This window comes from Urocampus carinirostris, chromosome 14, assembly GCF_059441175.1.
Source record: "Urocampus carinirostris isolate Australia breed hairy pipefish chromosome 14, RoL_Ucar_1.0, whole genome shotgun sequence".
Classification (NCBI taxonomy): Eukaryota; Metazoa; Chordata; class Actinopteri; order Syngnathiformes; family Syngnathidae; genus Urocampus; species Urocampus carinirostris.
The window spans coordinates 8,563,192-8,585,654 of record NC_142362.1 but is presented as its reverse complement, the minus strand read 5'-3'; the positions used below and the strand labels follow the sequence as shown (position 1 = coordinate 8,585,654).

At 41.4% G+C, this 22,463-nt stretch overlaps 1 protein-coding gene across 1 annotated transcript in view; it reads left to right on the top strand.

The window, feature by feature from the left end:
* Positions 1–22,463, top strand: part of thsd7ba (thrombospondin, type I, domain containing 7Ba) — a 484,701-nt gene that overhangs the window by 294,734 nt on the left and 167,504 nt on the right. The window contains exons 11-13 of the mRNA XM_088352325.1: positions 2,657–2,772; positions 10,636–10,768; positions 16,314–16,417. Coding sequence (XP_088208451.1) covers positions 2,657–2,772; positions 10,636–10,768; positions 16,314–16,417 — 353 coding nt within the window. The remainder of the gene's footprint in view (positions 1–2,656; positions 2,773–10,635; positions 10,769–16,313; positions 16,418–22,463) is intronic.

The window sequence follows — 22,463 nt, the reverse complement described above, 5'->3', positions numbered from 1 at the left end:
GGGTTACTTTAACTGGATTACTTTCAATGACTTTTGGATTACTCCAATACCAAATATGCTAATAAAAGACAAAATAATCTAAATATGAATCAAATGATGACTCACAACACGTGGTAAGCTTTCTCTCCTGGCTTTGATCTCTTTGATCTCCGGTAAAACGAACATAAAATGCGACAGAAACAAAATGAAAATAAATCCAAACAGCTTGCCAACATCATTTTTGCCGTTCCATGTTCCGTTACTCCCCAAGCCTGCTCAAAATTTAGTCATTTTCACTCTCTCTGTCTCTCTTTTTTCTTTCATGTTCCTCTTTGTCTTTCTCTCTGTGTCTTTTTACCTTCTTTTGCTCTCTCTTCCTTTTTTCCATTTATCTGTCTTTTTTCTCTTTCTCCCATGTTCTCATTATCTTCTTCTTTTCTCTCCCTCTTTCTTTCTGTTTTTCTTTGGATTTTATTCTTTCTCTATCTTTCTTTCCCCTCTCTCACTATTTCCTTTTTTATCTCTTTTGTTTCGCACTCACTTTCTCTCTCCTTCTCTCTTTTTTCTTTTCTATCTCTCTGTTTCTCCCTTTCGTCCCACCCTCTCTACTGTTCTATCCCTCTCTTTATCTTATTTCTTTCTCTCTTTTTTCTTTCTCTCTGATCTACTAGTCTGGCGCTCCGAGAGTGTGTGTTCTATCATGTGGCCCCCGAGTTCAAATGAGTTTGACACTCCTGATTTACAAAGTACACATTTACAATGAAAGTAATGTGGAATGACTGAAATGAAAGACTGGGAAATAGTGGTTTTAGTCATGTCAAAACTTCCTGTGCGGAGTTTGTATGTTCTCCCCGTGCTTGCGTGGGTTTCCTCCGGGCACTCCGGTTTCCTCCCACATTCCAAAAACATGCATTTCAGGTGGATTGGCCGGTCCAAATTGTCCCTAGGTGTGAATGAGCGAATGAGTTGTCTGTCCCTGTGTGCCCTGCGATTGGCTGGCAACCAGTTCAGGGTGTCCCCTGCCCACTGCCTGATGATTGCTGGGATGGGCTCCAGCCCTACCGCGACCCTACTGAGGATAAGCGGTACGGCTAATGAGATGAGATGAGATGAGAAAATAAAAGGGACAGTGTGTATTATTCAGAGTCGCCTAGTGGTAAAAAAACAAATTCATTAAAAACAAAACAATATTGATCGGAATAATCATCAAAAATACATAAACGATCATATGAAAGTACTTTTTTTAAATACTTGTAGGTCAAGAAATATTTGATGTATCATGAGGCTCACCACGAGGGAGCTGGCATCATTGGCAGCCATCTTGCTGCTACGGGAACCTGAAAAAAGGAAAAATCTTCTAAAAGTCTAGAGTAAAAAATGAGAAAAATGGTTTGTTTTGGTCACTCTTAGTCTCTGTAATTTGTATTCATCCTGCTTTTTAGCACTTGTTTTCTGTAAGACCAAACAATACAGTGACATCTAGTGGTCAAATACACAGTGTCCCTTTTTTATGTCGAAATAATTTAAAGAATCTGTTCTCTTAGGTAAAAAATATACCGTAAATTCCGGACTTTACAGCGCACCTGATTATAAGCCGCACCCACCAGATTTTAAGGGGAAAACCGATTTTGTACATACACAAGCCGCACCTGTATATAAGCCGCATGCGCCCACATTTAAACATGTAACACAAACACAAAATTAACCCAAACCTGACTTCAAGTGCCGCGATTAAAAACTAAATATCCTTCATTAAAGTCCACAGTCCAAAAATCACAGCCAAAATGAACGGAAAATGATACCGGTACTTAAGGTTTGATGCAGACCTGCAAAGTCCGGGTCCCGTTGAAAGTAATCCAAGGAAAAAAGTGTATATTTCCAAAGGTAAGGGTAAGAAAAATATATCAGATGAACACGTTTACTCACGCAACTCCTTTTTCTTTAACCAACTTTTTACCCCCTCTTCTTTCCTTGTCTGTCCCTCACCTTTAGCGGTCCCCACTTTAACTCGGCACCCCGCGTTTGTTCCGCCCCTCATTTTTTGTTCACCCGTGCAAACCATATCAGAATAAGTGTCTTAAATAAATACAAATAAATACATTACAAAAATATACAGTTGGAAATATATATTATACATGGGTTACACATATTTACAAAGAAAGAGGGTACACCGAGAGAGTTTTCAAAGCTTTAATAATAATAATAAAACTTTGACAGGGCAGTAGATGGTAGCAACACTCGGGCGCCGCAAGCGGCCGATAGAAAATTACATAAATTGGCCGCATCACTGAATTAGGGTTGAAAGTTCGGGAAAAAAGTAGCGGCTCATAGTCTGGAATTTACGGTACTTATACTATACTATTTGTAGTAATGCTAAAACTGGCTTTTTTTTTTGTTTGTTTGTTTTTGTTTCGTCATACATTTCTCCGGCAAACAGCGCGGTTAAAGACAAGATTCATTCTTTTCTTCTTCTTTTTATCGCTGGACATTTTGCCCGGGCTCTCTCAAGCAGAGGGACAAATAATCAATCATGTTTTCAGTGGGGAGACGTGTGATGTCAAGGACAGGGCACTTGTTTTACGGCACCGTCCTGTTACCAGTGAGACTCGGGGACATTTATCACTCATCGCCGGAGGGATGAGTCCAATCTCTGAGCGCTGTTTGCGTTTGCCTGCAGGTGTTTGGATTCCGTCCGTCCTCAAAGCGTCCGTCCCTGCGATCTTCCCTGCGTGAGGGACTGCCTGGTGACACCCTTCAGCGAATGGACGGCCTGTCCATCCAACTGCATGCCAGGTAGCCTTCAATGTACATTACGAAACCTCTTTGAGAATTGTACACATGCGGATTTCGGTATACGAGTTATATTTACAACCAATATCCAGTTTGTGAGCAGTCCCAGAGGCCACCACTAGAGACCGCTCAAGACTATCACAAACCAGGAACGGAGACGGGATCCAATTGCATTCGTTTTACTCAGTTTTTATGAAGAAGGAGAACAGGACTTGTATCCACGATTGGATGATCGTCGGTCACGGGTGTCAGATAGCAGGAACGCAGAAGAGGCACTTCCGTGTTGACAGCGAGACAGGTCGATGTCCGGGACGGAGGAGCAAAAACGTAAACAGGTCCAGGAAAGAGGTCGGCAACAGGTATCCGGCAGGAAACGGGGAAGGATAGAGTCAGGAGTCACAAAAGTTTGCTTAGCGTGTAGCGTAGGTTCACAAACGATCCGGCAAGTGTTGTCAGGAAGGCGGGGGTTTAAAAAAGAGGAAGCAGACAATCACCGTCCACGGCTGTTGGCGCCAACAAGAAGTGGCACTTCCGTGTTGACAGCGAGAAAAAACAGGTCGATGTCCGGGACGGAGGAGAAAAACGTAAACAGGTTCAGGAAAGAGGTCGGCAACAGATATCCGGCAGGAAACGGGGAAGGATAGAGTCAGGAGTCACAAAAGTTTGCTTAGCGTGTAGCGTAAGTTCACAAACGATCCGACGAGTGTTGTCAAGAAGGCGGGGTTTAAAAAAGAGGAAGCAGCCAATCAGCGTCCACGGCTGTTGGCGCCAACAAGAAGTGGCACTTCCGTGTTGACAGCGAGAAAAAACAGGTCGATGTCCGGGACGGAGGAGCAAAAACGTAAACAGGTCCACGAAAGAGGTCGGGAACAGGTATCCGGCAGGAAACGGGGCAGGATAGAGACAGGAGTCACAAAAGTTTGCTTAGCGTGTAGCGTAAGTTCACAAACGATCTGGCGAGTGTTGTCAGGAAGGCGGGGGTTTAAAAAAGAGGAAGCAGACAATCAGCGTCCACGGCTGTTGGCGCCAACAAGAAGTGGCACTTCCGTGTTGACAGCGAGAACAAACAGGTCGATGGCCGGGGCGGAGGAGCAAAAACGTAGACAGGTCCAGAAAAGAGGTCGGCAACAGGTATCAGGCAGGAAACGGGGCAGGATAGAGTCAGGAGTCACAAAGGTTTGCCTAGCGTGTAGCGTAGGTTCACAAACGATCCGACGAGTGTTTTCAGGAAGGCGGGGGTTTAAAAAAGAGGAAGCAGCCAATGAAGCAAACTCAGGTGCCCCTCATCAGTAATCATGACAAAGACTGCTAACCCACTCGTAACTGCTTACCATCAGCATCAGCTAGTCTAGTTTGCACATGCAAACTACTACAAACATTAATAAAGCTTTGAGTGTATACGCTCATTTAAACGTACAAGAACTTTAATTTTAAGTGTACTTTAAGTGCTTACGTTTCACCAACAGTATTTCGATTTCAGACCTGTCAACCAATTGCTTCCCGTATTTACAGTGTTCGTACAGGTGCTTCAAATCCTCGAAAATGCTGGAATTAGAATGTTGTTTTCAAGGATTGAAAAAGGCTTGAATGTCGGGCGAAGTGCTTGAAATTGTTGCCATGCCTGCTGCAAAATGACGCCGACACTGCTCTATGGTGTCTTTACATTGCCATCGCATTTAATCTTCCATCATTATTAACAGCAGATAGCATTTGTTTTCTACGGCATTGTCCTATGAAGCCTCATCGCCCTCTATAGGTCACACCCGAGAGGACAGGTGTATGCTGCATCTAAACAGTGTCACAAGCCAGAAACGGAGACAGGACCCAATAGCATTTGGGTGCTTGCTTCCACTATCTGATGATCGTCGGACACGGGTAGCTGATAGCAGGAACGCGGAAGTGGCACTTCCGTGTCGAGCGAGGATAGTCGTGGGCGGCAGGAAAGCTGGTCGATAGCCGGGACGGGGAAGCAAGGGCAGTAACGAGTCCAGAAACAGGTCGGCAACAGGTATCGAGCAGGAGAAAACAGGGCAAGAGATTGTCGGAAGGTACAGAGCTTGCCTAGCTGAAATCGTAGGTTCGCAGGACGGTCTGACAGCTTCCTCTTGGAAGCCGGGGGTTTAAAAAGAGTCAGGGAACCAATCAGCGACCAGGGCTGTTGGCACCAACGGGGCATCCGCAGGTGCCCCGAATCAGCAATCATAACAAACAGGGAACTGAAATGTGTATTAGTGCAATGATTACAGATCAACTCGGGACATTTATTATGGGCCATACCAAAAAAAAAATGAAATGATGTTTCCTAGTGGTCAATACCAATGGGAAGAACTTCCTGCTACTGAAATTGTAATCTACATATTACTTATTACTTATTACATATTTACCCAAAACTCAAAACCAAATATAGTCTCGATTTACTTATGTCACGACCAGCACGGAATTAGGACCCAGATGCGTAACGTTAACCACAAGTTAATTGAGATAGAAAAGGAAAGGCAGGGCCCGCGATCCGGTGCTCGCTGGACGCGGGAAGCAAGCCGCTCACAGAATCAAAACGTGTTCCGAATGCGGAAGAGGATCTTCCGGAGCAGGAGATCGTAGTGTTGTAGACGGAGAAACAGGTCGATAGCCAGGACAGGAGAGCAAAACGTGGTCGGGATCAAAAAACGAGTCGTAAGCCGGGACGGGAGATCAAAACGTGGTCAGGGTCAAAAACATCTATCTATCTATCTATCTATCTAGCTCTATCCATCTATCTAGCTCTATCTATCTATCTATCTATCTATCTATCTATTTATCTATTTATCTATTTATCTATCTATCTATCTATCTATCTGTCTATCTATATCTATCGATCGATCTATCTATCTATCTATCTATCTATCTATCTATCTATCTATCTATCTATCTATCTATCTATCTATATCTATCTATATCGATCGATCGGCCGGCCGGCCTGTCTGTCTGTCTGTCTGTCTGTCTGTCTGTCTGTCTGTCTGTCTGTCTGTCTGTCTGTCTATCTAGTGTTACACAAGCCTACTTATTATCTGTCTGTCTGTCTGTCTGTCTGTCTGTCTGTCTGTCTGTCTGTCTGTCTGTCTGTCTATCTAGTGTTACACAAGCCTACTTATTATCTATCTATCTATCTATCTATCTATCTATCTATCTATCTATCTATCTATCTATCTATCTATCTAGACATCTAGACATCTATCTATCTAGACATCTAGACATCTATCTATCTATCTATCTATCTATCTATCTATCTATCTATCTATCTATCTATCTATCTATCCATCTAGCTCTATCTAGGGCAAGTCTAAGCTCTAACTAATAAGAAATGGGGCTTGTATCACATGCTAATGGAAAAAAACTCCTAATGACTCAAATCAGGTCACTTGTATCTCAAGGATCTACTGTTTCCCAATCCTGCAGTGAGAAGTAAACCCAATTAAAGTTTAAATATAGTAAGAGGCATTTAGATGTTTAATTGTCTCTCTGAAAGATTACCCTTACCCGTGCTTCATTGATTTTTATATTCTCACTAATGTGTCATATTTTTAATTGGCCCACGCAGTACATGGAATATATCTTAGAGTCAAAACAAATAAGGAGAAAAAAATCCACCACAAACTCATCCCTGAATATTCGTTGGCTCATTGGTCCGCTGATGATGCAATCACATTTAATTTCCTATATTTTTTTAAATGAGAGGCGATTATTCTATGGGCATTACAATGTCGTATGTTCAGAAATCAAGGTCTGATTTTTTTCATAAAATTATAGTGTCATTAATGCTGTCATAGTCTTGTTCCACAGACAGACTGAGGAGATCATTTCTTCCTAATGCCATGAGGCCCTTTAACTCCACCCTGGGGAGTAAAAGTCCACATTAAACCCCACCCCCACATTTGTATATTACCCTATTCTTATGACTGTGTGTATTTTCCGTAGCACTGTTTAAATACGCTATATCAACACGTTATATTGGGTATCTATGTATTCTGTTTCTTTTATTTTATTATTATTTCATTTTTCAACAAAATTATACTGCTGGAAGTGTGAATTTCCCTACGGGGATGGATAAAGTATCTAGCTACCTATTTATCTATCTATCTATATCTATCTATCTATCTATCTATCTAGACATCTAGACATCTAGACATCTACACATCTAGATATCCAGACATCTATCCATCTGTCTATCTATCTATCTGTCTATCTAGCCATATATCTAGACATATATCTAGACATCTATCTAGACATCTATCTAGATATCTATCTAGACATCTATCTAGACATCTATTTAGACATCTGTCTGTCTGTCTATCTAGCTCTATCTATATATCTATCTATTTAGCTCTATCTATCTATCTAGCTCTATCTATCTATCTATCTATCTATCTATCTATCTATCTATCTATATATCTAGCTCTATCTATCTAGCTCTAGCTATCTATATATCTAGCTCTATCTGGCTCTATCTATCTATCTAGCTCTATCTAGTTCTATCTATCTAGTTCTATCTATCTAGCTCTATCTATCTAGCTCTATCTATATATATATATATATATATATAGCTCTATCTATCTATCTATCTAGCTCTATCTATCTATCTATCCATTCATCTATCCATCCATCTATCTCTATCTATCTATCCATCCATCTATCTCTATCTATCCATCCATCCATCCATCCATCCAGCTCTATCTATATCTATCTAGACATCTATCCAGACATCTGTCTGTCTGTCTATCTAGCTTTATCAATATATCTATCTATTTAGCTCTATCTATCCAGCTCTATCGATCTATCTATCTATCTATCTATCTAGCTATCTAGCTCTAGCTATCTATCTATCTAGCTCTATCTAGCTCTATCTATCTATCTCTATCTATCTATATATCTAGCTCTATCTATCTATCTATCTATCTATCCATCCATCTATCTCTATCGATCTATCTATTCATCCATCTATCTCTATCGATCTATCTATCCATCCATCTATCTCTATCGATCTATCTATTCATCCATCTATCTCTATCGATCTATCTATTCATCCATCTATCTCTATCTATCCATCCATCCATCCATCCATCAAGATCTATATCTATCTAGACATCTGTCTGTCTGTCTATCTAGCTCTATCTATATATCTATCTATTTAGCTCTATCTATCTAGCTCTATCGATCTATCTATCTATCTATCTATCTATCTATCTATCTATCTATCTATCTATCTATCTATCTATCTATCTATCTATCTATCTAGTGTTACACAAGCCTACTTATTATTATGCCATGGGCTTTGCCACGACTTGTTTGAATCTTGCACTCACGAGTTTGGACCGTGAAAATAGGAGGATAAGGCAAGCACTCAGTTTGTGAGTTGCTTTTATGGAAAACCTACTTGAGGTTAGATGGGCCTCGTCGAGATTCCATCAACAGGCATCGAAAAGCCTTTTTTGTGGAAAACAAAGTTTTTTGGACAAGGCGGTAAAAATGTAGCCCAATTTACAATGCCTCCACTCTCATGTTCACCCTCAGTGTGGGCCATATGAAGCTTCATGAAACACCTCTGGTGTCAAGACCAGAACGGAGACAGAGAACCCACTTGCGTTGCGTTTCTCACAAGTTTTATTGGAAGAAAGAGAAAGGGTTGCGGCCACGATCCGGGGTTCGCTGGACGCGGGAAGCAAGTTGCTCCGATACTCCGTGGCTAGCGAGGGCGGTGTCGGGAAGCCAGTCGTAAACCAGAATTGAAGAGAAGATGTAGTCGAGGACGAAAAGAGGTCTAAAAGCCGGGACGGAAGAGCAGACGTGGTCAGGATCAAAAAACGGGTCGAAGCCGGGAACAGAAGGGAGCAAAAAACAGGACAGGTGGGAGTCAGGGTCAAAAGAGGCTTGCCTAGTGTTTGCTGAGGTTTGCAGACGGACTGACAAAAGGGGACACACAGGACTGGGTACAAATACTGATCAGGAGCCAATCAGATGGCAGATGGCGCCAAAGGAGTGGACACAGCTGAGTCACATCAGTAATCATGACACTCTGGTTCTTAATTCCTCCAAATCACTGGTTCTTAACTGGTCTGATTTCAGGACCCACCGTTCCACCCTAATGCCAACTTACGACCCAAATTAAGTACAAAAAAATCCACTTCTCAAATGTATCAAATTAAAGGCTTGTGCAGTTTAAACCAAAGGTCTATCTATCTTTCTATCTACCCTGGTCATATGCCCCGAAAGGGGTGACCGACAGCAAGACAAACACATACATAAAAACAAAGATAAGAAAAAAGGAAAAAGGGCACCCATATGATGCGGCAGGGGTAAACCAGTGAAAGCTATCGGTCACTGCTGTTGAACAGAAGAGTGTGGTGTGTCACCCTGACCCGAGTGACATGGCCGCTTCCATGTGTCCCGTTTTATCTGGAGGGACGAAAGCAACTTGGGTGCCGAGGTGCTCAACTTGTGTGGGTGTTTGGGCATTTTGGTTGGCCATGGTCCAATACATTTTTGTGTGTGTGTTTTTGCTACTTGTTCCCTTTTTAATTTTTTTTTTTTAATGTTTTGCTGTCGGTCACCCCTCTCGAGGGATATGACCAGGGTAGGTATATACAGTAGATGGATGGATAGATGGATAGATGGATGGATGGATGGATGGATGGATGGATGGATGGATGGATGGATGGATGGATAGAGCTGGATGGATAGATGGAAGGATGGATAGAGCTGGATGGATAGATGGAAGGATGGATAGATAGAGCTGGATTGATGGAGAGATAGAGCTGGATGGATGGAGAGATAGATGGATAGATAGATGGATAGATAGATGGATAGATAGATGGATAGATAGATGGATAGATGGATGGATAGATGGATGAATGGATAGAGAGAGCTAGACAGAGCTAGATAGATAGAGCTAATAGATAGATAGATAGATAGATAGATAGATAGATAGATAGATAGATAGATAGATAGATAGATAGATAGATAGAGCTAAATAGATGGATAGATAGAGCTGGATAGATGGATGGATCGATGGATAGACAGAGCTGGATGGATGGAGAGATAGAGGTGGAGAGATGGATAGATGGATATATGGATGGATGAATGGATAGAGAGAGCTAGACAGAGCTAGATAGATAGAGCTAATAGATAGATAGATAGATAGATAGATAGATAGATAGATAGATAGATAGATAGATAGATAGATATATAGAGCTAAATAGATGGATAGATAGAGCTGGATAGATGGATGGATCGATGGATAGACAGAGCTGGATGGATGGAGAGATAGAGATGGAGAGATGGATAGATGGATATATGGATGGATGAATGGATAGAGAGAGCTAGACAGAGCTAGATAGATAGAGCTAATAGATAGATAGATAGATAGAGCTGGATAGATAGATAGATAGAGCTAGATAGATAGATAGATAGAGCTAGATAGATAGATAGATAGATAGAGCTAAATAGATGGATAGATAGATAGAGCTAAATAGATGGATAGATAGAGATGGATAGATAGAGCTGGATAGATGGATAGATAGAGCTAAATGGATGGATGGATGGAGAGATGGATGGATGGATGGATGGATGGATGGATGGATGGATGGATAGATAGATAGATGGATATAGCTAGATGGATGGATGGATAGATGGATGGATGGCTACAAAGATGGATAGAGCTAGATCGATCGATAGATAGATGGATAGAGCAAAGCCTCAAAGTCGGACGGTAGTTTCATTAGGTTCAAATAATCATATCAGACTGTTGTTGATCACCATTAAAGCAATTCTATTTGACACACTGTTTTATTTTTCCAATGTAAAATTTCCCTTCCTTCTTTCTCCCCGCAACAGAGAATTCCACCTTTGCCACACAGTCTCGTTACCGGACCATCATTCAAAAGTCTGCTAATGGAGGTCAAGAGTGCCCCGACACTCTTTCTGAAGAGAGGGACTGTGAATCATTCTCAGCCTGTCCAATTTACAGGTGAACCATTTTCTCGCTTCCTTTCTCTGAGTCAGCGAAACGGAATAAAAGGAGTGACACGAAATTGCATATTACCAAAAGAAAAGTGCGGAGTGTGATGCTCAATATGGTGTCATGGGTTTTAAACAGTCAATGCCTCATCTCATCAGCTGCACCGCTCATCCTCAGTAGGGCCGCGGGGGTGCTGGAGCCCGTCCCAGCAATTATCGGGCATTGGGCAGGGGACACCCTGAACTGGTTGCCAGCCAGTCGCAGGGCACACTGGGACAGACAACTCACTCGCTCAGTCACACAATTTGGACCGGCCGATTCACCTGAAATGTATGTCTTTGGAATGTGGGAGGAAACCGGAGTGCCCGAGGAAATCCACGCAAGCACGGGGAGAACATACAAACTCCGCACAGTAAGGCCGGGAGCTGGATTTGAACCCACGCAGGAGGTTCCCAGGACCTCAGAACTGTGCCGCACACGCGCTAACCACTGCGCCAGTTCATGGTTAAGTTTCCTGACAATATTCGTTTCCAAGAAAACTTGGGTAGGCTTAATTTAACTTGATTACTTTCAATGACTTTTGGATGACTCCAATACCAAATATGCTAACAAAAGACAAAATAAATTAAATATGAATAAAATGATGACTCACAACACGTGGTAAGCTTTCTCTCAGTAAAGTGCTTGTAAACACTTAGGATTGTTGCCATGTTTCTTAACGAGCCTCCTTAAAAAATGACACTAACACTGTTCTCTGGTGGCTTCACTTTGCCATTGCATTTCTTCTCCCCCCGTGATTAACGGTAGCTGGCATTAGTTTGTACGACATTATCCTATGAACTGTCATCGCCCCCTACGGGTCGCGCCCGAGAAAACCGGTGCAAGCTTCACCTAAACAGGCACTATGAAATGCGTATTAGTGCAAGGATTACACATCACTTATATACATTTAATGAGGGACATGCTTTAAAAGAAGGTAGTGTTTCCCAGTGGTAAATTGTAACGTGAAGAACTTCCTGCAACTGAAAATGTTCGCAACATATTACTTATATGCAGGGTTGGGTAGGGTTACTTTAACTTGATTACTTTCAATGACTTTTGGATTACTCCAATCCCAAATATGCTAACAAAAGACCAAATAAACTAAATATGAATAAAATGATGACTCACAACACGTGGTAAGCTTTCTCTCCTGGCTTTGATCTCTTCGATCTCCGGCAAAACGAACATTCAATGCGACAGAAACAAAATGAAAATAAATCCAAACAGCTTGCCGACATCATTTTTGCCGTTCCATGTATTCCGTTTTTCCCTAAGTCTGCACAAAATTTAGTAATTTTATTCATATTTAGTTTCTTTTGTCTTTTATTAGCATATTTGGTATTGGAGTAATCCAAAAGTCATTGAAAGTAATCAAGTTAAAGTAACCCTACCCAACCCTGCTTACAAGATAACATTTTATTACAAGAACACTGAACCTATGCATAAACGATGCATAGACTTTCCAGTGACTTGATCACACAATTTCGGTCACCATGACCATCACGTTCCTTCGAGCGACCATGTTCCTGTGGACGGTTACAAAACGTTATCCCTCTTTGACCAGACAATGAGAATAGGACTTTGTCTGTTTTTTTTTTTTGTTTGTTTGTTTTTATGGGCATTTGTAATACCTCCAATTTCCAAACAATGCATTCCATAAACAACACGAGGGCACTTTACTTACAAGATAACATTTGATTGCAAGAAAACCGAACCTGTGCATAAACGATGCATGAAGGATGCATAAACTTTGCAGGAACTTCCCAGTGACTTGATCACACAATTTCAGTCACCACGACTATCACGTTCCCTCGAGCGACCATGGTCCTGTGGACGGTTACAAAACGTTATCCCTCTCTGACCAGACGACGACAATAGGACTTTGTCTCTCTTTTTTTTTTTAAAGAATAAGGTCTGTTGAAGAATTAAACCCCTTTTACTATTTGTCTCACAAATCTCACCAGCCTGCTTCGTTACGCTTACTCACCACAGGGGGGCCACCTTACACACACTCATTTGCCAGATAAAGGAAGCTCCTGCGATGTGTTGACTAATATCTGATCAAGGCCACTCTAGCCATGAAATGGTGATTTATCATACTCAAATCATTCCCAGGGACTTGATATGGTCCGATGAGCAGCACCAAACCCTTTATAATATATATATATATATATATATATATATATATATATATATAATAGGAGATCAGAGCATGGTCAAATGGACAAAACGGGTTGATAGCCAGAGCGGGAGATCAGAGCGTGGTCGGTGGTCAAAAACGGGTCAACAGCCAGAGACAAACAGGAAATCAGGAACAGACGAGTAGGATACAGATGAAGACGGGACCAATAGGACCCAGAGTCAAAGTGCTTGCTTTGCGAATGCAGAGGTTCGCTGACAGACTGACAAGGAGTGACTGGAGTACTGGGTATAAATAGAAAGGAAATCAATCGGGCAACGAGCAGCAGTTGGTTGCCAAACGAACGGGCACAAGTGAGTGAAATAAATACTCATGAGAGTATGTTAGTAAGAGAACCTTAAAGTCACATCTGAAGCGAATTTGGAGACAGTGCAAGTTAGCTAATTTAGGAGTAATATGCTCAAACGTTTTTGTTCTAGTCAAAAGTCTCACTGCTTATTTGTATACTCCTTAATCATAGTCTAAAAGAGCTGCACAGACTACCAGTATACCATCCTCTTATCTGGAATCAGCATGCAGGCAAGGAAAAGCTAAAAAATCCCTGTACGAGGAAAATGAAAAACCTTGAGAAGGGGCGGCACATGAGATAATTCCCCTTTCAGGACAACTTGGTTGCAATGGATGGTGCCAATGACAGCAACAGACAATACACAGACATCATCAACAGGAAATACAGGTAACAACAGAATGTCCAGTAAACAGCTCCCTGCCCCAAAATCTTGACCGATGCAGCAGGTTCTAGATAATGGCTTTCATCAGGTCCAAGTGCCGGTACGATGGCTCGAATTGCATGCACGCTGCAACAACCAGGCTCATCCTTCTCCCTCAAGGAGGAGAAAACAGGAGTATGAGGGATATTTGTTGCATACAAATTGTATCATGTAAAAGGGGAAATGAACTCATATTGAATGATTGTTTTTAGCTTTTTTGAAGGGTCATCATGAATCGGTTGTTATTGCCTGACAGCCGGACTCAAGTCATGTTTATTTGTGACGCCCTTAATCACAAAGAGTCTCAAAGGACTTCACAGACCACAGACTATTGCAAACCACACACCATTTTGACACCATCCCCTGATCTAAGACCTACATGAGGGCAAGGAAAAGCTCAAAAGCCTCAAGTCAACTCAAGTCATGTTTATTTGTGATGCCCTCAATCACAAAGAGTCTCAAAGGGCTGCACAGACCACAGATTATTGCAAACCACACACTATTTTGACACCATCCCCTGATCTAAGACCTACATAAGGGCAAGGAAAATCTAAAAAACCTCAAGTCAACTCAAGTCATGTTTATTTGTGATGCCCTCAATCACAAATAGTCTCAAAGGGCTGCACAGACCACAGACTATTATTATTACAGACTATGACACCATCCCCAGATCTAAAACTTACATGAGGGCAAGGAAAAACTCAAAAACCTCAAGTCATGTTAAATCGTATAATCGCAAGAAGTCTGAACGGGCTGCACGGACCAGAGACTATTGCGAACTACAAACTATTATGACACCATCCCCTGATCTAAAACCTACATGAGGGCAAGGAAAAACTCAAAAACCTCAAGTCTAGTCATGTTATTTGCATAGCCTTTAATCACAAGAGTCTCAAAGGACTTCACAGACCACAGACTATTGCAAATCACAGACTATTATGACACCGTCCCCTGATCTAAAACCTACATGAGGGCAAGGAAAAACTCAAAAACCTCAAGTCACCTCAAGTCATGTTTATTTGTGACGCCCATAATCACAAAGAGTCTGAAAGGGCTGCACAGACCACAGACTATTGCAAACCACAGACTATTATGACACCATCCCCTGATCTAAGACCTACATGAGGGCAAGGAAAAACTCAAAAACCTCAAGTCAAGTCATGTTAAATCTTATAATCGCAAGAAGTCTGAACGGGCTGCACGGACCAGAGACTATTGCGAACTACAAACTATTATGACACCATCCCCTGATCTAAAAGCTACATGAGGGCAAGGAAAAACTCCAAAACCTCAAGTCTAGTCATGTTATTTGCATAGCCTTTAATCACAAGAGTCTCAAAGGACTTCACAGACCACAGACTATTGCAAACCACAGACTATTATGACACCGTCCCCTGATCTAAAACCTACACGAGGGCAAGGAAAAACTCAAAAACCTCAAGTCACCTCAAGTCATGTTTATTTGTGACACCCATAATCACAAAGAGTCTGAAAGAGCTGCACAGACTATTGCAAACCACACACTATTTTGACACCACCCCCTGATCTAAGACCTACATGAGGGCAAGGAAAAACTCAAAAGCCTCAAGTCAACTCAAGTCATGTTTATTTGTGATGCCCTCAATCACAAAGAGTCTCAAAGGGCTGCACAGACCACAGATTATTGCAAACCACACACTATTTTGACACCATCCCCTGATCTAAGACCTACATAAGGGCAAGGAAAATCTAAAAAACCTCAAGTCAACTCAAGTCATGTTTATTTGTGATGCCCTTAATCACAAAGAGTCTCAAAGGACTTCACAGACCACAGACTATTGCAAACCACAGACTATTATGACACCATCCCCTGATCTAAGACCTACATGAGGGCAAGGAAAAACTCAAAAACCTCAAGTCAAGTCATGTTAAATCGTATAATCGCAAGAAGTCTGAACGGGCTGCACGGACCAGAGACTATTGCGAACTACAAACAATTATGACACCATCCCCTGATCTAAAACCTACATGAGGGCAAGGGAAACCTCAAAAACCTCAAGGCAAGTCAAGTCATGGTTATTTGTGACTCCCTGAATCACAAAGAGTCTCAAAGGGCTGCACAGACCACAGACTATTGCAAACCACAGACTATTATGACACCATCCCATGATCTAAGACCTACATGAGGGCAAGGAAAAACTCATAAACCTCAACATGCCATTAAAAGAGGTTTTTTGGGGGAAGGCTCCTTTATTACACTTGTTATTTTGGGCGTCAAGTCTAACATGACTTCAACAAGTGTCCCAGATCAATTGTTGACTATCAAAGACCAAAAAAAAAATGCTTTTTACGCAAGAAAGGGAATCACAACAAAAGTGAATATCAATTTGTCATTTCAAGGCTTTGTGTGAACTGTATTTCCTGCAGCGGTTCACAAAAACATCAAATGTCTTGCCAAGGAATGCATTTTGAGAAAGATTTTCCCTTTCAGGGTGATGTTATTGTCTTGTTCATGTTTTCTGCACAGGGACAAAACCCAGATCATCAATTCCGAACCTCCATAATGTTGAACCCTTGTGATTTTTGAACCCCACGTTTCTGTTTTTGTTGCTTTTCCAATAAGATGGAGAATACACAAGTGGCACGCTTGTACTCTGGTTCCTGCTGCCGTCCAACGTAGCCTATCTCCAACGGCAGAACCCTGTGGAAACGGGCTGGAAACACGAGGTAAGTCATTTTTTTTTTTTTAAATATATCATTCCACAAGTTTTAAACGCCTTGTCTAGTTAACCGCTTTTATTTAAAGAGTCCTAACGGTCCTTTCATAACGGCCCTTTAACAAACAACTGATGGAGCCATAAAAAATGGAAGCAATTTGTCCTGAGAGTGTAATAAGATGAATCTTTCTGTCTGTTGTCTTGACGATCTCATCACACCACCGGGCTCTTATTAATGGAGAAACACAGGCAGCCACAGGCACACTACAAACTGACAAATAACCTAGCCTTAGAGCAGAAAAACAACCCTCCCCCCAAAAATAAATTATATATATATATATATATATATATATATATATATATATATATATATATATATATATATATATATATAATACAGGGTTGGAAGGGTTACTTTAACTGGATTACTTTCAATTACTTTTGGATTACTCCAATACCAAATATGCTAATAAAAGACAAAAGAAACTAAATATGAATAAAATGATGACTCACAACACGTGGTAAGCTTTCTCTCCTGGCTTTGATCTCTTCGATCTCCGGGAAAACTAACATGAGTGTGTCAATTCGGGTTCGGCCATTGCGACTTGATGATTGTATCCAAAGAAAATTCAAAACTATGTTGTAATCAGGGTTGGGTAGGGTTACTTTAACTGGATTACTTTCAATGACTTTTGGATTACTCCGATACCAAATATGAATAAAATGATGACTCACAACACGTGGTAAGCTTTCTCTCCTGGCTTTGATCTCTTCGATCTCCGGGAAAACTAACATAAAACGCGACAGACACAAAATGAAAATAAATCCAAACAGCTTGCCAACATCATTTTTGCCGTTCCGTGTATTCCGTTACTCCCCAAGCCTGCACAAAATGGAGTCATTTTATTCATATTTAGTTTCTTTTGTCTTTTATTAGCATATTTGGTATTGGACTTATTTTCAACGGGACCCGGACTCTGCAGGTCTGCGTCATATCTTAAGTACCGGTATCATTTTACGATCAATCTGACGGCTGTTGTTATTGAGCTGTGTACTTCATATTCAGTTACAATTGCGGGACTCAAAGTCGGGTTTAGGTTAATTTCGTGATTGTGTTACATGTTTAAATGTGGGCGCATGCGGCTTATATACAGGTGCGGCTTGTGTAAGTACAAAAGCTGTCGTCCTCCTAAAATGAGGTGGGTGCGGCTTATAATCAGGTGTGCTCTATAGTCCGGAATTTACGGTATATCTATTGATGGTTGAAGGTCACAGCAACTGCCAGGGTAATTCATCTTCACCTGCAAGTAGGCAACGTTTTTGGTGTGGCTCTTTGTATCAAAATGCATCTTTGAATCATAGAAACCGGAGGCAGCTACTTTCACGACTTTTTTGCAAGCAACACAGTACGAATATTCCACACCTTTCTTCGAAGCTTGTATCAATCCCTCGTATCGTCCTGACATTTGCTCCCATTATTTGTGACGCTTGCCTCTCCCATTTAAATTATGGTGTGTCAATTCAGGTTCGGCCATTGCGACTTGATGATTGTATCCAAAGAATATTCAAAACTATGTTGTAATCAGGGTTGGGTAGGGTTACTTTAACTGGATTACTTTCAATGACTTTTGGATTACTCCGATACCAAATATGAATAAAATGATGACTCACAACACGTGGTGAGCTTTCTCTCCTGGCTTTGATCTCTTTGATCTCCGGCAAAACTAACATGAAATGCCACAGAAAGAAAATGAAAATAAATCCAAACAGCTTGCCGACATCATTTTTGCCGTTCCATGTATTCTGTTACTCCCCAAGCCTGCACAAAATTTAGTCATTTTATTCATATTTAGTTTATTTTGTCTTTAATTAGCATATTTGGTATTGGAGTAATCCAAAAGTCATTGAAAGTAATCCAGTTAAAGTAACCCTACCCAACCCTGGTTGTAATGTAGGCCTACTGCTCTGCTTTTGCTTTGTTTATGTGTGATCAGAATGATGCATGATGGGAAATCCCCATGCGGCAGATGCATGCGCACAGTAGCTCCAAACCGCTCGCTTCGTTAGCAAGGATAAAAATGATACCGAGATAGAGGCTACCGCGGCCAACTCGTTTGACTTGATTTGCCGTTTCGTGATAGTCGATGTATACCGGATGGTACCCATAATTGAAAAATTTACTTTTCCTCTTTCTACAACAATCTCAAGTTTTTAACCTTGACACATATATTATATTGTACATGTGTTTCGTTATATCATATATATTGTTAATTAACATTTTGTTGTGAGATACTGAGTTGCTCGACATCAATGAGGTTTATTATAAAAAAAAAGTTCAAAAATGAAGTCGCTTGGACGTTCACTGTAGAAGGAAAAAATACATGCAAATAGAATTAAGTAGAATTCATTTTCTGCATTCAATTATAGTTGGTAATATACTGATTAAAGGGATCACCACAAACCTGTCTTTTTTCATGTTCTCCTTTTATACTTCCTTTTTTTTTTAACTTCTTTATACAACATCATAATTCGTAATATAATGCATCAAAGCAAGTGAGCCGTTTGAGAGCCGGCTCTCTTTAATGAGTCAAGCCGAAAAAGCCGGTTCTCTAAAAAGAGACGGACTTCCTTTCACTACAAAACTACCACATGAAATCCCCAGGCGGCAGACAGTAGCATCGAACCGCTCGCTTCGTTTGCACCGAGAAAAAAAACGATACCGAGATAGAGGCTACCGCGGCGAACACGTTTGATTTGATTGATTTGCTGTTTCTTTTTTCATGTTCTCCATTTATACTTCCCTTTTTTTCTTAATTTCTTTATACAACATCATCATTCGTAATATAATGCATCGAAGCAAGTGAGCCGTTTGAGAGCCGGCTCTCTTTAACGAGCCGAGCCTAAAAAGCCTGTTCTCTAAAAAGAGACGGACTTACTTTCACTACATAACTACCACATGAAATCCGAGGCGGCAGACGCATGCGCACAGTAGCATCAAACCGCTCGCTTCGTTTGCACCAAGAAAAAAACGATACCGAGATAGAGGCTACCGCGGCGAACTCGTTTGACTTGATTGATTTGCTGTTTATTTTTTTCATTTTCTCCTTTTATACTTCCTTTTTTTCTTAACTCCTTTATACAACATCATCATTCGTAATATAATGCATCAAAGCAAGTGAGCCGTTTGAGAGCCGGCTGTCCTTAATGAATCGAGCCGAAAAAGCCGGTTCTCTAAAAAGAGACGGACTTCCTTTCACTACAAAACTACCACATGAAATCCGAGGCGGCAGACGCATGCGCACAGTAGCATCAAACCGCTCGCTTCGTTTGCACCGCGAAAAAAACCTTGACGCATGTAAAAAAAACTCCAAAGAAAGGGCCGCTAAATTCCTTAGATGCATGCGCAGCGCCTCTATAGGTTCCTATAAACAACAGTAATGGCTCCACCTCTGTTTAAACAGCAGCTCGTTGTATAACCCTCTTTGGATGCACTTAATTACTTGAGCCGACAAGGATGAATATATGCATAAAAATGGCTTCCTCGCCAGCTCATTTCCTGCCTCACAAATTCTACTTTGATTGCTCAGAACCGGTTGTGACCTTGACACTTTTCCGACGCGAAACGGGAAATCTTTGTCGGGCAACGAGAGGCTTGGGCGCACCAAAGCGAGTCCGAGTGGAACGCGTCATTTTCAAGGACAAAGCGATTTTTTCGGAGAATTTTCTTTTCTATCTCCGTTTCCGACCCACAATCCCTTTGTTAAAACGAGTCTGCGGACCGGCATGGTCAATTACAGCTACGGTCGCTACCCAAGGACTTGTAGGAAGAGAAAACCCGGTGTAAAGTACCGTATTTTCCGCACTATAAGGCGCACCTAAAAGTCTTATTTTTTTTCAAAAGCTGACCATGCGCCTTATAATACAGTGCGCCTTATATATGGCTCAATATTAAATCGCAAGGTCTCGCAACTTACGCAACAGCCGCCGACTCGATTTTCCCCCGAACGTGGAGTGGTCCGCGGCGTATGCTGGGATTTATATACCGGCGTTTCATTGGCTAACCAATGTGTCAATCATCATTTGAATCGATCGCTATTGGCTAAAGTTATCCGGAGCCTCGGATAGGCTAGAGGGCCGAAACAAACCCTGCAATTGGCTGAAAAAGATGTGTCAATCATCCGTTAAATCGATCGCTATTGGCTAAAGTTATTCGGAGCCTCGGATTGGCTAGATGGCCAAAGCAAACCCTGCAATTGGCCGAAAAAGATGTGTCAATCATCCGTTAAATCGATCGTTATTGGGTGAGGTTATTCGGAGCCTTGGATAGGCTAGAGGCCCAAAACAAACCCTGCAATTGGCCGAAAAAGATGTGTCAATCATCAGTTAAATCGATCGTTATTGGCTGAGGTTATTCGGAGCCTCGGATAGGCTAGAGGGCCGAAACAAACCCTGCAATTGGCCGAAAAAGATGTGTCAATCATCCGTTAAATCGATCGTTATTGGCTGAGGTTATTCGGAGCCTTGGATAGGCTAGAGGCCCAAAACAAACCCTGCAATTGGCCGAAAAAGATGTGTCAATCATCCGTTAAATCGATCGTTATTGGCTAAAGTTATTCGGAGCCTCGGATAGGCTAGAGGCCCAAAACAAACCCTGCAATTGGCCGAAAAAGATGTGTCAATCATCCGTTAAATAAATCGTTATTGGCTAAAGTTATTCGGAGCCTCGGATAGGCTAGAGGCCCAAAACAAACCCTGCAATTGGCCGAAAAAGATGTGTCAATCATCCGTTAAATCGATCGTTATTGGCTAAAGTTATTCGGAGCCTCGGATAGGCTAGAGGCCCAAAACAAACCCTGCAATTGGCCGAAAAAGATGTGTCAATCATCCGTTAAATCGATCGTTATTGGCTGAGGTTATTCGGAGCCTCGGATAGGCTAGAGGGCCGAAACAAACCCTGCAATTGGCCGAAAAAGATGACTGAATAGCAAGCTTGCTAAGCTACGCCATAAAGAAACTTGTTTCATTAGTCTGTATTTGTAAATATTTTACTCTCCTGGATTTACTTCACTCACGGTTGTAAGAAGACCATGATTGCGTATCATTATTGAAACGTGAGAACTTAGGTGAGCTATGCGCCTTTATATTTTCCCGGTATCTTGTTTTAGAACGATCTTGATGTTGCTGTGATGAGTTGAGTGAATTAAACTCAATTCCAAGTGTTTATTGTCATATGCACAGTAAAGTTGCGAGCGAAAAAGAAAATAGAAACTAAGGAGTGGTTGGCATTTCTTGAATCCCAAGACTTTAACGTTCCGAATGATATTCGGAACGATGCATTTGAGTGATTGGTTTCATCGTACAGACACTGTTTCCGTACATGTCTGAGACACGTATTTGCTTCTTTGCAAGCTTTGGGAATGTTAAGGGGGTAATCAGTTGGACTGAACTATCCGACTGCCAAACATTTCTTATTTTCCATTTTATTTTTTGCTGGGAACCGTGTGGACAGCAAAGTAAGAATTTGATTGTGCAGGGAAACGGGGTTCTTTACTGTGAATATGACAATAAACACTTTGAATTGAATTTAGTTTAAAAATTGACTCATCACAGAAACATCAAGATCGTTCTAAAACAAGATACCGGGAAAATATAAAGCCGCATAGCTCACCTAAGTTCTCTTGCAGCCATCACGTTCAATAATGACACGTAACCCTGGTCTTCTTACAACCGTGACTGTAGTAAATCCAGGATAGTAAAATATTTACAAATACAGAATAGTAAAAATGTTTTCTCTATGCCGTAGTGCAACCCAACGTGTGATTCACATTCATCTTTTTCGGCCAATTGCAGGCTTTGTTTGGCCCCTTTAGCCTATGCGAGCCTGTAAATGATAAAAAGGATCCGCCCCCTTTACCTCTGAATAACTTTAGCCAATAGTGACTGATTCAAATGATGATTGACACATTGGTTAGGAAATGAAACACCGGTAAATAAATCCCAGCATACACCGCGGACGACTCCGCCTTCGGGGGAAAATCTAGTCGGCGGCTGCAAGT